This window comes from Sinocyclocheilus grahami, unplaced genomic scaffold (assembly GCF_001515645.1).
Source record: "Sinocyclocheilus grahami isolate Dianchi unplaced genomic scaffold, SAMN03320097.WGS_v1.1 scaffold29.1, whole genome shotgun sequence".
NCBI classification, from domain to species: domain Eukaryota; kingdom Metazoa; phylum Chordata; class Actinopteri; order Cypriniformes; family Cyprinidae; genus Sinocyclocheilus; species Sinocyclocheilus grahami.
In genome coordinates this window covers 720,504-734,853 of record NW_015505208.1, presented here as the reverse complement: position 1 = coordinate 734,853, position 14,350 = coordinate 720,504, and the positions used below count along the sequence as shown (strand labels likewise).

Sequence of the window (14,350 nt, the reverse complement as noted above, 5' to 3'; positions counted from 1 at the left end):
CGAGCAATGCTAAAGTCATGGGTTTGATTCACATGGAATGCATTAACTAAGTTGATTTCGATAAAAGCATCTACCAAATGCCTAAATTAATATTTCAAACATCTTATTTATACATCGTCTCAGTGTCTGGGAATGGTTTTTGTTTAGGGATTTTAAGATATCATGTAGGAATATTCCACATCTGACTTTGAATGGAATGCAGCATAACAATTAGTCTGACCAGCAACTGACTAAGGAGTCATCCCACAGCTAAAAATAAACCAAATTTGTGAGTTTGCTCTGACTACAGTCCATACCCACCCTCTGTACATCAACCCCTACTCCTCAGCCCTAATCGAGGCTGATGGGAGCTAAAGTCCTTTTTGACTATTCCCGGGGTGCTGGACTAACACTTGTGCTAGTTGGGAAGAACTCCATATCCCAAGAGGGATCAAAAGTTCATTCCTCCCTCCCCACTCTTCCCTTCCGTAAGGTAGTGCTGAGATGTGTTGATGTTGAGGACGTACAGCAGACGGTGAGTTGTCCTCCTGACTAGTCTATGCTTTGTTCCTCCACTGTTATTTGCTTTTGCTTTTATGGGTGTGATGCTCAGAGGGCTTTCACAAGGAGCCGGCATCATATCTAGCATGTGTTTGTGGGTTCATGTATGTTTATATACTGTATATGTTCCATTATTTCCTATAGTCTGTCATGCTATATATCTGTGCCATCAACCATACAGACTATTATTTGACTATGCTCATATTTCTGTTTTTTTTTATATATTAAGGGAGTGTATGAGTTATGATCCATTCCAAAAGAAATTATTTAATAATATATAAAATATTATTTTAATATGCTTTATTTTCTTATAATTCATTTAATAACCAAAATGGTTTGAGTGACAAACATGAGCCATTTTTGATTGTTTTGAATCTATTCAATTTTAGTTGGCATTTTTTATTTTTATTTTCCTGTCTTCATTTGGTCACAGCCACACATCTCATTGACCTTGCCTTACAGAGCGAGCGTGCTGGCAGATGAAGAAAGCTTACACTGAGGGGCCATCTCAGCCGGCTCAGGGGGCCCCGGGGCCCTCCATAAAGGGGCGCTTGTGGGTTCCGACTGAGGCTAAAGGTGACAATTACCCCCAAAGATCACATGATCTGTAGATGAAGGAGAAAGCTTTATTACACAGTAGCTTCTAAAAAGTACTAATTTTGTGAAGAGTTATAGTCTATTTTGAGAGAATTTAAAAAAAAAAAAAGTATTATTTTTAAATATGTGAAACAAAAAATGTAGTCCATTTTAATTGATGCCACCAAATCAATAACACTTTTTTTTTTTAATTTAACAGTGGACATTTCTGTGCAGAGATTATTGATGCATACTGGTGCCCTTGTGGGTCATACCTATTGAAAACCGCCAATAATTCTTGCCTTTTGGTTTGCTAAAATGTCAGCTAGCATGGTTTCTTCAGTAAAGGAAAATGATAGCCATTCAGAATAAAGCTTTCACCTTTAATAGAACCCCCTCTGTGAGTTGGTTAGCTTTCGGTGTTGTGGACTTTTGCTGTGTTTTTACCAAGTCTTCGTCAGTGGTTGGTTGGAGGTGTGCAGGTCTGTTTGTATACCTTTTCATAGGGGTGCTCAAGCCTGGTGTCCCAATGCCACTGCCTATTGGTGTTTGTGTTCCTGAACAGTTACAAGCCTTTTTTTGATGTTCTTGTTTTCACCAATCCTTTGCATCGACATACATGCGATATAATCAATACGGTTCTCTAGAGAGCCATTTTGACCGATATGACCTTTCTGCCCTTTACTTTCACGTTCGCTTTATCCTTCAAGCTAGCATGGAGGGCGTTTACTTTTCCACAGTGGATGGCATTTTGAGTAACCAGGGCTTGGGTTCCCGCAGAGTGATTTTTGTCCTTTGGGTGCTGTCTAATGTCCATTTACTATCTGCGCCCCCCTGATCTCCCCTTTCGCTGTCACGTTACTGTGTCAATGTGATGCTCTTTAAACTGTAAAATCAATGTAATTTGCAATTTGGCATACATGTACATGTTTACCTGTATTCTTTCTCACAGGTTCCATTAGTTTGTCTGTCTTAAATTAAATGGGATTTAATGCCTCAGCCAAGAGCGACATGGAGAGACAATGTTAAAAGGGCAAGGGTAAGGTTCTTGCAGTATGTCGGGTTGTTTTTTTTTATGCATCTGCAGGGGTCACCTCTATCTTCTCAAACCCCCATGTCCCCAAGGTCCCCTAACATACTTCATCAGCCATGCGTTGTGCACTTCTCTGTCTTTTTTTGTTCGAGTCTTATGCTTCTCTTTCTCTCTGTCTCTTTCTTTCAACCACAAGTTTCTCCACAGGTGTAAGGAAGCTCACAAGGGTTAGTGACCTCCCAAAACTAACAGAGCGCAAAATCCTGGGTTTATCCTCTGCCTCTAAACCCCTATCTGTACCTGTAACCGATAGTAAATATGAGTCTTTCTCTCTCTCTCTCTCTCTCCTTCTTGGGGATATATACATGTATAAATGCAGTGTTATATATGTATATACCCATCCGAACTGTTGTGTATGTGTGTAAACCAACGTTCCAGCAGCTCTAAAGGCCATCTCTTCCCTCAAGAGCTTTCTCCCGTCTAACAGTATGGACCCTTTTTTGCTTCTCTGTTTCTGTGTAGGTGTCTATAGTCAGCCTTATAGCTAATGCGCTGGGCTACTCCGAACTAGGGCCCATTAAATCACTCAGGACACTAAGGGCCCTGAGACCCCTCAGAGCATTGTCACGTTTTGAAGGGATGAGGGTAAGATACAAAGCTATAGAGCTGATCTCTCTGCATGCCCATTCAGCAGTTACAGCATGCTAGAACTGATCGAGAAAAAAAGAAAAAGAAAAAAAACGACAAGGACCACCGAAACCATACCGGGGGATTTATTTTAAAGACAGCCGCCAATGAAAAGGACTCACCTTTTCATGCACACCTGTTCTGTTCCACATTAATGATCCAGTCATGATGCAGCTGAGATAACTTGAAAAATAGGATGTGAAAAGCTTCCCTGATTTAACTGAAATCGGGTGTATGATTGACTCCTAGTTAAGTCATTGTCAGATGTATCAAAGCTGCCTCATTACAAATAATATTTCCAATTGGCCCTGGAGGACAAAAATAGCATGAACAATTATTTACAAAACCAAACGCAACACCATTCAAATCCCTTCTCATTTCACACAGCATTTGATCTGCAATTGGCTGTTCATTTGGCCTGACTCTGAACTTCTGCTTTTGATGGAGAGCCCCCTTCCTTTCATTTCTCCTCTGTTACACTGACCCTGTCTCTCAGAGAACAACCAGCAGCACAGAACACTTTACCACTGAGGCCCCCACTTCACCAGTACTACAGCACACTAGATATTCTCTTGATGACTCAGAGCACATTTAATATAATTGACCCTTTCCTAAGCTCCACCCCCCTTGGTTACTGTTACTCGCTCTCCGTGAGTGTTGTTAAAATGTCAAAAGTATCTTTTATCTGCCATCTTTCTAAGGAAATTAAATTATGCAATACTGAGATTGAGACGTTGAATCAAGGAAAGCTCTAAAATACATCAAATACTGTCATTTCTAGTACTATGAATTACGGTAATATGTAAATGAATTAAAATTCAGATTGTCCATATTTAAGTTAAACATGTATTTTTGGGAATATCACATCTTATAATGATCATAAAAGATTGGGAAATACTGCATGTATGTCCTCTAGCAAAAATATTTGACCATTTTGTATCCACCTTATTTTTCCAGTGTATGGATGTGGCCATTTGTAAATTGTATGTGTCTGGCTTCCGGTGTCATCCGCTTCCAGCTATTTTAGCTGTACAAAACAGCTCGTTTTTCTGCTTGATATAGCAAACTGGTATCTTACCATATTATTTTAATGTAATATCTTAATTATGAACACACTGGTGTGTAGTGAAAACAGTTTTAGCATTTACTGCACTTTGTTTTTCTTCTCGTTATTTCCCTACAGCAGCTAATGAACCAGATGTCTCGCTCATTCACAGAAAATGACTTATTTCTGCGTTGAAAAATAAGGTGGATACACTAAACTGTAGGTTCAGTTAGATTTTTTGTAAAATATTTTGATTTAATTTTAATTCATATTTTTATTCATTGAGGATGCAACAAATTAATCAACAGTGGCAGTTAAGACATTTATAATGTTACTAAAAATTCAATTTCAAATAAATGCTTTTCAGCTAATAAGAGTGCAACTGTTTTTAGCATTTGCTAATAATAAGAAACGTATCTTAAGCCCCAAATCAGCATGTGACACTGAAGACTGGAGTAATGGTTGCTGAAAATTCAGATTTTTAAATTGTAATAATATTTCACAATATTACTGTTTTTGCTTTATTTTGTCAAGATAAATGCAGCCTTGGTGCGAAAAAGTGAATTCTCTCAAAGAAAATTACAAAATCTTACCGACCCCAAACTTATGAACAGTAGTATAAACTCTTTAAAATTCCATTTAAAACTATCCACCATTGACTTTAATTACAAAAGAGCCAAAGCTTGATATAGCAAGAATTGCTAAGGTATAATTGGTCAGTGACGTTTTAAGGCTTAGCAAAGAGTCAATTGGTCAAGGTAAAAGAAATGGGCTATTTTCCTTTAGTCAAAGAGCAAAAATATTTTTTCACTAGAAACAGCAAACACCTGTCAGTGCTGAATGTTTGAACACATGCAGGTCATCCATAGTCGCCATCTTAATAAATTTGGCAAAGATAGGTACTTTACCCCTTTGATGGTTGTGAACAGTTGCACCTGGTTGTTGTCACTTTCAGTCTTTCTTCTCTTACCTGTGAACTGGTTGCCCTGAGCTTCTGTATCCTCTCAACCCCTCCTCACCTCCTCCCCGCCCCTCATCTGCAGCACCGTGCAGCATCCTCCCTGCCTCCCTCCATTTCACACTGTTCACTTCAGCCCATTTGGCCCCGCGCTGCCCAACCCAAAGCAGCGACGAGGAACCAAGCCGCTGGAGGCTCACCTCACCCCTCTTTGCTTGTCTAGGATCTGTACATGGAACTGTAAAAAGAGAAACCCTGGGTGTGAGAGGGAGAAATTTGCTAAGCTTCTGTATCTCTCTGTATTTTCCATCTGGTTTCCAGTTGAAGCCTTTAGCAATGTGGATGACGTCTTTTAGATTTGATTAGTTAGGACATTTATAATAGTTACTAGTCAGTGGTTTACAAGCAGTCAACACAGAAGCTTAGGAAATGTGCAAGACCATGAAAGTGAGAGGTTTGTGTTAGTTTTATCTGCAATCAGAGTAAAGAGATCTGTGCTCTCACACTACTGTTATGACTAAAGGTATGCCTGGACCCAAAAATGACAGATAAGGTTTCTCAGTTATCTATTTAAAGCTATATTTGATGTTATGTTTGCCCTTATGTATACATCTGCTAACAGCACTCCAGATTTCAACTAAAATGGTTGCAAATGTGATTTTAAAAAAGCACGACCACTAATTTAAAATCTAGTCACCACTGGCGATAGTCAGGGCAACTTGGTGTCCATATACAGTTTGTTATAATCTTGTTGGCATAGGTAAAGAACATAGTGGCAGCCATGATGTCTGTCCCGCTTTGAGTAAATGTTTCATGAAATTAATGTGCTTGTGAGTTAGTTGTTTAAATAAGACTTGCTCAGTCAGTGAAATGTTCAGGCAATGAGTTCCCTTGGTGAATAACATAATTTTTTAGATCCGATTGTAAATTAACCAGGATATGTTACTTATATGAATTAGAAAATATATTATTTTACCATTTACATTTTTTTTTTTTGTAATTTATAGATCATAGTCAAAGTCATTTGGCACCTAAATGTTTAATTTAAAAAATATATATTTTCTTCTGGAGCCCTGTTGTACTATTTTATGGCAGTTTATTTTATAGGATTTAGTAATTATTTTGTTGTCTTCTGTCTTTCTTCTATCTCTTAATACTTTAAGTATTGTGCGTAGATTAAACTGTCATTTTTGGGTGAATCGAAATGGTGTTTTCCAAGATTTGTTCTGTTTGTGTACCTATAATTGGATTCATGAGGGTGTGAAATCAATTTTATGTAACCTGTAGAAGCATATGTAAGTAAAATAAGTACAGAGAGAACGATGAGTTCTTACCCTAGTGAATAATCGATTTCAATGTTCATTAACTGATATGCTGTTTTGTTTGAAATTAGAGTTAAAAATGAATAAATGACTTGATAAGAAGATGCAACAGTGGAGAGATAAAACCAGCTTAGACTGTGGTATGTTTGCGATTTTTGATAGACGATTCTCTGGCCAAATACAAACACACTAAGTATAGGAATTAATTCTCGTCTGATGTGTTGTCTTGATTATCTAAAATTTGAGTCACTTTTTCAATTATTGTCCTAGATTTTCTGTACCCCAAATTATTAATCGAACCCCAGCCAGCTTTGAAACGGCAGAAATCTCTCCACACTGCTGCCTCTCCTGTCCATTTATTTATTGATTTTAACGGTTCTTGAGATTGCACAAAGATGTCATGTAACACGCATGTCCTGTTCAATTGGAAATGCACATTATGCACTTTTGAAAGCCATTTTCCCTCACTTTGATATCTGTGTCGATTCTCACAAATATATTTTATGTCTATGTGACATTTGAACATGTAGTCTCTATTGAAAGATGGACAGTAATTCTCTTGACAAGTGCTTTTTTCTGGGGGTCTTTCAAACTTCAGCACTCCAAATTTTACGTATTCTATCATCCTGTGTATTTCTGTATTTCTCATTTTGAAAATGTAAAACAAATCAGCACTCAAAAACATCTGCTAAAGTCAGCCTGGTCCCCTGCACTTGCTGAGAGAATCCTGCCATCCTCTGTGCCTCTCTGTGTGTTCAAGGGGGGAATATGGCTCCACTTTTCAGTATGTGAGAGATCTGCATGCTCAGCTGCCTGCCTGAGAGCTGCGGCTCGGCTGCCTAACACAGTTAGTGAGCGTCTCCTGGCACGCTCTGCTCATCGCTAATCACTGATGGACAATGTCCTGACTGGGATGGTGGGGGAGGGGAGGGATATGGAGGCAAATGGGTTGTGGGGAGGATGGGATGATGTATAAAAGGTTTTAAGTTACTCAAGCTTGCCATGGCAATGTTAAAGTAGTTGGGTGGTGGGTTGTGGTTTTAAGGATTCAAGGGGATGTAGAAGTTGTGTGAGCCTGTGGCATATTTGTATGGAAGGTGTTGCATTCATTTTTATAAATATACTGCTTAGTCAGAGAGCTACTATTTAGGGCTGTAGTCCTGGAAGACCTCAGCACTGTGCATTTGATGAGTAGGACTTTAGGACTTTTTAAAACACTAGGCTAAAAAAAAAATATATATATATATATACTCAAATGACCTGCGGTTTTTCACAGAGATTCTGAGTTGTGCATCTGATGCGCACTCCTCTACAACGCATAGGTCACGTAACAGTGCCAACATGGTGGCCAACATTGTATGTATTGTATTCATACTACACGCCTACATACTTAATATAAACTAACATACTGATAATAAAGTACGTTCTGTAGGTTCTTCATCGAATGCAGTGTGTAATTTTGGATGCATCTTTCCACATTGTGCAGTGCTGGGATAATCCAGGGCCAGAATAAGGAACCACTTATTTAGGACTCAAATTTTTGGTATTCAAAGGATTTATTGGCTTTGAAACTAGTATAGACAAGTAATAGTATTTACTTTGTAAAAGTCATAGGCCACCCAAGGAAAACAAAAAAAAGCTGCCAGCATGGCCAGTAAAAAAAAGATTTCCCAAACCACACATGTACGTATATGCTAAAATCCACCAGTACTATACTAATGAATTTATATTTATGCAAAGAAATAAACAATCAATTTACAAATCCCACTAATTGCTTCACTCATGAATATTAATGACCTTAAAGAGACTTAATAATTTGCTTATGAATTGATATTCATTAACTAATCTCAACTAATCACACTTAAAAGTGCCCAACATAAAGGGTTGTATGTGGGTCCTGTAGCTAATTTTACACAATGATTACAAAATTTGTCTAACTTTTAATTACAGTTCTTTACAGCTGCAAAAAAATATAACTTTTGGGTTTCTTGTTATTAAAAAATAAATAAGCAAGCCCAGCCCAGGTGACAAAAAGTAATGCAAAAGTAACATATTGACTTACTTTCCATAGAAAACAATGCAATTGGTAGCTTTTTATGGAGTAATGCAATATTGTAATGCATTTCTTTTAAAAGTAACTTTCCCCAACACTGTAAGTCGTCATATAAGAACTGCTGTTTTAGGTATAAGACAGTTCTTGAACAACCAAAAGAGACTATGTGCAGGGGTGCAAATTAATATTTTTTGGTTGCTAGTTTTGTCAGAAAGTTTTTACAAAGTGATTTCACGTTAAATAACGTGCACGCACTCAACAAAACTGATGAGTTTCAGCGATGACTCAACTGAACGCCTCTGATTGGCCATTGCATTCCTAAGCTCAACAGAATTGTGTGTGATTGGTTAAAATGCGCAACACCTTAAAACGCCTAACATGAAATACGGTACAGTATGATCAGATCTTAATTTAATGCCACAATCGACACTGTCTATTCATTTTCACTTTGTTAGCAACAGAAGTAATATATTTAATTTGTTTGTACAGGGGCATTTTTGTCCAATTTAGAGCCATTTTTGCCCCAAGTCCCCAGGGCAGGGGAAGGCTAAGCCTTACACACACTCCACCTATGGCTGAAACAAAATAAAGACAGTGTAGACAATAAGCTTTGAAGCAATTTTCTTGGATGGCCATGTGACTGAAACATGAATCAAAGATAGTTTATAATTTGATAATATTGGACACTGAGCAATGTTCATAGTGTCATTCTTTTTCTTATGCCATGCAAATATGCAGCCACAAATGTGAGAGTGTTTAAATGTGTTTCTGTTTGAGGATTTGCTGGGCCATTTCGGGTCTCTTACATTGTACCGCCTTGTCTGTCCTACTCTGGTCTAGGTGGTAGTCAACGCCTTGGTGGGTGCCATCCCTTCCATTATGAATGTCTTGCTGGTTTGCCTCATCTTTTGGCTGATTTTCAGTATTATGGGTGTCAACCTGTTTGCGGGAAAGTACTACTACTGCTACAATGCGACTGAAAAGGCAATGTTCGAAATTGATGTAGTCAACAACAAATCAGAGTGCCAAGCATTGATAGATCAGAACTTCACTGAGGTGCGCTGGAGAAACGTCAAAATCAACTTTGACAATGTGGGTGCTGGTTACTTGGCTCTACTGCAAGTGGTAAGACTACCTGCCTGCTTTTAGTTTCTAGTAAGATGGTTTTTTGGCTGAAGAAATATGTTAAACACTGATATTAACTTTCCCTTTATGCTGCTTAGGCAACCTTTAAAGGATGGATGGACATCATGTATGCAGCAATTGATTCACGAAAGGTGAGATGTTTGTGCAATCTTACTTGCCACCTGAGTCAAAGTACCCATTTAAACTATCTTTCTCTCCTCAGGTGGGAGACCAACCAAAGTATGAGGACAACATCTACATGTATATCTACTTTGTTATCTTCATTATATTTGGCTCTTTCTTCACACTCAACCTCTTCATTGGTGTCATCATTGATAACTTCAACCAGCAGAAGAAAAAGATAAGTCTCCACTTTTTTTCTTCACTTTAAATGATTTTTTTTTTACATTTAAACGAGTGATTTTCACAGCATATTTGAACTTTAGCGGAGCAGATTTTAACCAAATATTGTTTATGACTATACTTTGGAGGTCAGGATATCTTCATGACAGAGGAACAAAAGAAGTACTACAATGCTATGAAGAAGCTTGGCTCAAAGAAACCTCAGAAACCCATACCCAGACCCCAGGTACAACACTGATGAAAAGTGTGATATTTCGCTCATTGAATTGACTTGAATAGAGTCCTAATCTCAGATCTATGCTAATTTCTCCTCTTATTTAGAACAAGCTCCAGGGCATGGTGTTTGACTTTGTGACACAGCAGGTCTTTGATATCTCCATCATGATCCTTATCTGTTTGAACATGGTCACCATGATGGTTGAGACAGACGATCAGTCACTGGAGACTGAAAACATTCTGTATTGGGTTAACTTCATCTTCATCGTGGCCTTCACCTCTGAGTTTGTCCTGAAGCTCTTTTCACTGCGTCATTATTACTTCACCAATGGCTGGAACATCTTTGACTGTGTTGTGGTCATTCTCTCTATCGTGGGTAAGTGAACCATGTTTCACTAACTTCATTTAGGTTTTGAAATACAGTGGCGTATGTTTGGCTCATTTGTCCTCTTCTTCTCCTTGCTTTCTATCCCCCAAACCACAGGTATGTTTCTGGCTGACCTGATCGAGAAGTACTTTGTGTCACCAACTTTGTTCAGGGTTATCCGTCTGGCTCGAATCGGACGTATCTTGCGTCTGATCAAAGGAGCAAAGGGCATTCGGACTTTACTGTTTGCCCTGATGATGTCACTGCCGGCCCTGTTCAATATTGGCCTTCTGCTGTTCTTGGTCATGTTCATCTTTTCTATCTTTGGCATGTCAAACTTTGCCTACGTAAAGCGTGAGTCTGGCATAGATGACTTGTATAATTTTGAAACATTTGGAAATAGCATGATCTGCCTGTTCATGATAACCACCTCAGCGGGGTGGGATGGCCTTCTTGCTCCCATTCTCAACTACCCACCGGATTGTGACCCGAATAAGGAGAATCCAGGTACCCCGATGAAAGGTGACTGCGGAAACCCTTCAGTGGGCATCTTCTTCTTCGTCATGTACATCATTGTCTCATTCCTTATCGTGGTTAACATGTACATCGCCATCATTCTGGAGAACTTCAGCGTCGCCACGGAGGAAAGCGCTGATCCACTTTGCGAGGATGACTTTGAGTCCTTCTACGAAATCTGGGAAAAGTTTGACCCCACTGCTTCCCAGTTTATCACCTTTGCCAAGCTGGGTGACTTCGCGGACACTCTGGAGCACCCGCTGCGTGTTCCCAAGCCCAACACTATAGAGCTGATCGCAATGGACCTGCCCATGGTGAGCGGCGACCGTATTCACTGCCTAGATATCCTGTTTGCCTTCACCAAACGTGTGTTGGGTGATAGCGGCGACCTGGACATGATGCGGCAACAGATGGAGGAACGATTCATTGCTGCCAATCCTTCCAAAGTGTCTTTTGAGCCCATCACCACCACTCTGCGCCGAAAGCAGGAGCACATGTCTGCCTCAGTCATCCAGCGTTCTTACCGTGCATATCTTATTCGGAGAGGCTTCATCTGCAAGCGCTTGCTCAGCAGCAGGCTGGAGAATGGCGGGACCAATCAGGACAAAAAGGAGGGTACGCCTTCTACTGCCTCGCTGCCGTCCTACGACAGCGTGACCAAACCCGAGAAGGAGAACCTGGAGGAGAGTGACAGCAAGGGCAAAAAGGGCAAAAACCAAAAAGAGGTCAAGGAATCCAAGTGTTAGGAATGACGGAGACTGAACGGCTGAGTCGAGACTGAAACTATCTATTCCAACAAATGTATAGAAAATCATTTGCAACAAAAAACACAGAAATCTTTGGGGAACAAGGTTGTTTACAGACAACAAATGCACCGGGAAAGCAGCTTGGTTTTTACAGATTTAATGATGACCAAACCAACCTATGAGCTTACTGTCTTAACATTTGTGCTCCGTGACCAAGACTTTACTGTTCCAACTGAAGCTGAAAGGCACTTGCAAGGAGAAACAAAATAATGACCTATGGCAGACATCTTTGATAGGGACCACCTGCCAAAGGACAAAGCAGTACAAAGCAAGGTCATAAGATGGATTCCTTTGCACGAGTTCAGCATTCCTCTGCTATGGACATCCCTTTCAAACACTACACTGCCGAAATCCCACGAAAACCTCCCGCTCATCCCAGGAGGATTCTGGGACGCTGTATTTCAACCATAGGAGAACCAGTAATAACGACGTTAACTCAATCATGTGGAGTGTCCGCGGTTTAAAAAAACTGAACAAAAACAAAACAGAAACATTATGCAAGGGTTTTCAGTTGTTGTGATGAATATCTCACCTTATTTGACCCACAAAAAGTAGGGGAAAAAGCTCAGCCCATGTCATTCATCTCGTCATCATCTCTTTGTTATACTTACAGAAAAAATACATTTTATACATGGGCTTTCACATCGATATTGGGTTGGGGGATTTATCAGGGTTTTGACTTGGGCTGAAAGGGGTTTACTCAGACTGAGTTCCTGGTAAATAAATAATTAATTGTGCTTGTTCAATGCATAGAAATGACTTGCATGGTGGCATGTTTTGATCAGGAATCATGCATGTATAATCATAGTCCACTTGACACTGCTACTCAAACCACATCAGTGGCTTGACCATACATTCGATACTGTCCACTAGTTATCAAATTAAATAGATATAGCTGAGAAATGATTGGTCAATAGCAACATATTTAACTTCTGGCTGTGACAAGTATATTTATACTTACCCCTCGTAAAGCTTGCTTCCTGATTAACCGATTCTCACACCATGCGTCATGTGCGTATTTTAAGGTGGTCGATCAAAGCTGTTCCTTCGTTTGGATATACAATGTGGCAACTGCACATTCACACACCCGTTGGGGTGTTTCACTGCCCTGGACCTGAGGAGAATTTGGGATGACAATTTGGAGAAACAATTTCACTCGAATGAAATCTTGGGTGCATAAACCTTGATTTGCTTTTTTGCACCAGCAATATGATTCAACTGGCCCTCAATGTGCAGGATGAGGCTCCGGTAGGGCCTTCAATAGATCTTCAAAAGGTACAGCCATCATGCCATTTAAACCCTTACAATGCTTTGTCAGGCCTTGGTGGGAGGCCATCTCTTCGATTTTCCTGGAGCTACTTGTCTTCGTGTCAGCACATCCTCATGTTTACCATTTAAAGAGGTTGTCAGTTGTGTTAGCATCTTGTTTTGTCTTAAAGATGTTGAAGAAAGCACTCGAGTAGCCATTTTGAATGCATCCTGTAGACATTTAATAGCTTTCTCCCTGTTGAATGAAAAAATTGGCTGATGTATATTTGGTATAGCTTGGATTACACTTGTAAACTGGCCTTACACAGCAAGAAAACAAGGAAGGTGGCACTTTTAGAATGAAGTGATGGGTACTTGTTGTCTGATTGCATGCAGTTTATTTTAGCCAGTGGTGGTGATGCTACAAATTTGCTTGTTGCTACCTCTTGAGCAAACTGCCATCCCTTCTTGCTCTGGGTGCAATAGAAATGGTTTGAATTTGCAACAGTAATTCTTTCGTTTACAGTATTTTGAATAATGTTTCATTACCTCTCCTATTTGATAAGGATGAATGCTTATTCTGGTGTGGGCTAGCCCAGTGTGAGGTGTTATGGTGGATCACAGATAACGTGAAACAATGCTAATACATAGGTATAGGATTATGAAATCATAGGTCATCTCCAATCACTGGGTCAGCAGACGTACTCCACCAGAGAGCCAGAGCATGGGAGCACACCAGTTTACAAACCCACTTCCTCTACTTGTCAGACCTGTAGGTCTGCTTACTGCCTGAGATCTGTAAATCAGTGTGGGTGCTGTGGACTTGAACCAAACGAAGCCTGGTGAAACACTTAGACTACCGTGTAGTTTCCCCCCCTAACTCCCATTTTAGTTCAGATGTGAAATGAAAAATCACTCTCACTGACTGTATGATCACAGATAACGTGAAACAATGCTAATACATAGGTATAGGATTATGAAATCATAGGTCATCTCCAATCACTGGGTCAGCAGACGTACTCCACCAGAGAGCCAGAGCATGGGAGAGCACACCAGTTTACAAACCCACTTCCTCTACTTGTCAGACCTGTAGGTCTGCTTACTGCCTGAGATCTGTAAATCAGTGTGGGTGCTGTGGACTTGAACCAAACGAAGCCTGGTGAAACACTTAGACTACCGTGTAGTTTCCCCCCCTAACTCCCATTTTAGTTCAGATGTGAAATGAAAAATCACTCTCACTGACTGTATGACAAGTTAATGTATCATTCAATGTACAGGAGGGGGCTATGATGTACATGGCACAATTGCTGAAAAGAATGAACTTTTTGAGGAAAACTATAAGCATTGTAATATATTATTTTCTTTTAAATGGCATGCTTTGTTGTGGGTTTTGTAAATACAGAATTTTAAAGAATTACTGCTATTAATCTAATAATAAATTATAACAATGATATAGAATGGCTTCCAGCTGATGCACTTGTCACATATTTAATTT

At 39.6% G+C, this 14,350-nt stretch overlaps 1 protein-coding gene across 3 annotated transcripts in view; it reads left to right on the top strand.

Annotated features, from left to right (window-relative positions):
* Positions 1-13,550, top strand: part of scn8aa (sodium channel, voltage gated, type VIII, alpha subunit a) — a 66,466-nt gene extending 52,916 nt beyond the window's left edge. For all 3 annotated transcript variants that reach the window (XM_016256587.1, XM_016256571.1, XM_016256579.1), the window contains exons 21-27: positions 2,672-2,794; positions 9,055-9,339; positions 9,438-9,491; positions 9,563-9,700; positions 9,824-9,928; positions 10,024-10,294; positions 10,403-13,550. In XM_016256587.1, the coding sequence (XP_016112073.1) occupies positions 2,672-2,794; positions 9,055-9,339; positions 9,438-9,491; positions 9,563-9,700; positions 9,824-9,928; positions 10,024-10,294; positions 10,403-11,547 (2,121 nt within the window). In that variant the 3' untranslated portion in view covers positions 11,548-13,550. The remainder of the gene's footprint in view (positions 1-2,671; positions 2,795-9,054; positions 9,340-9,437; positions 9,492-9,562; positions 9,701-9,823; positions 9,929-10,023; positions 10,295-10,402) is intronic.
* The last annotated feature ends 800 nt before the right edge of the window (positions 13,551-14,350 follow it).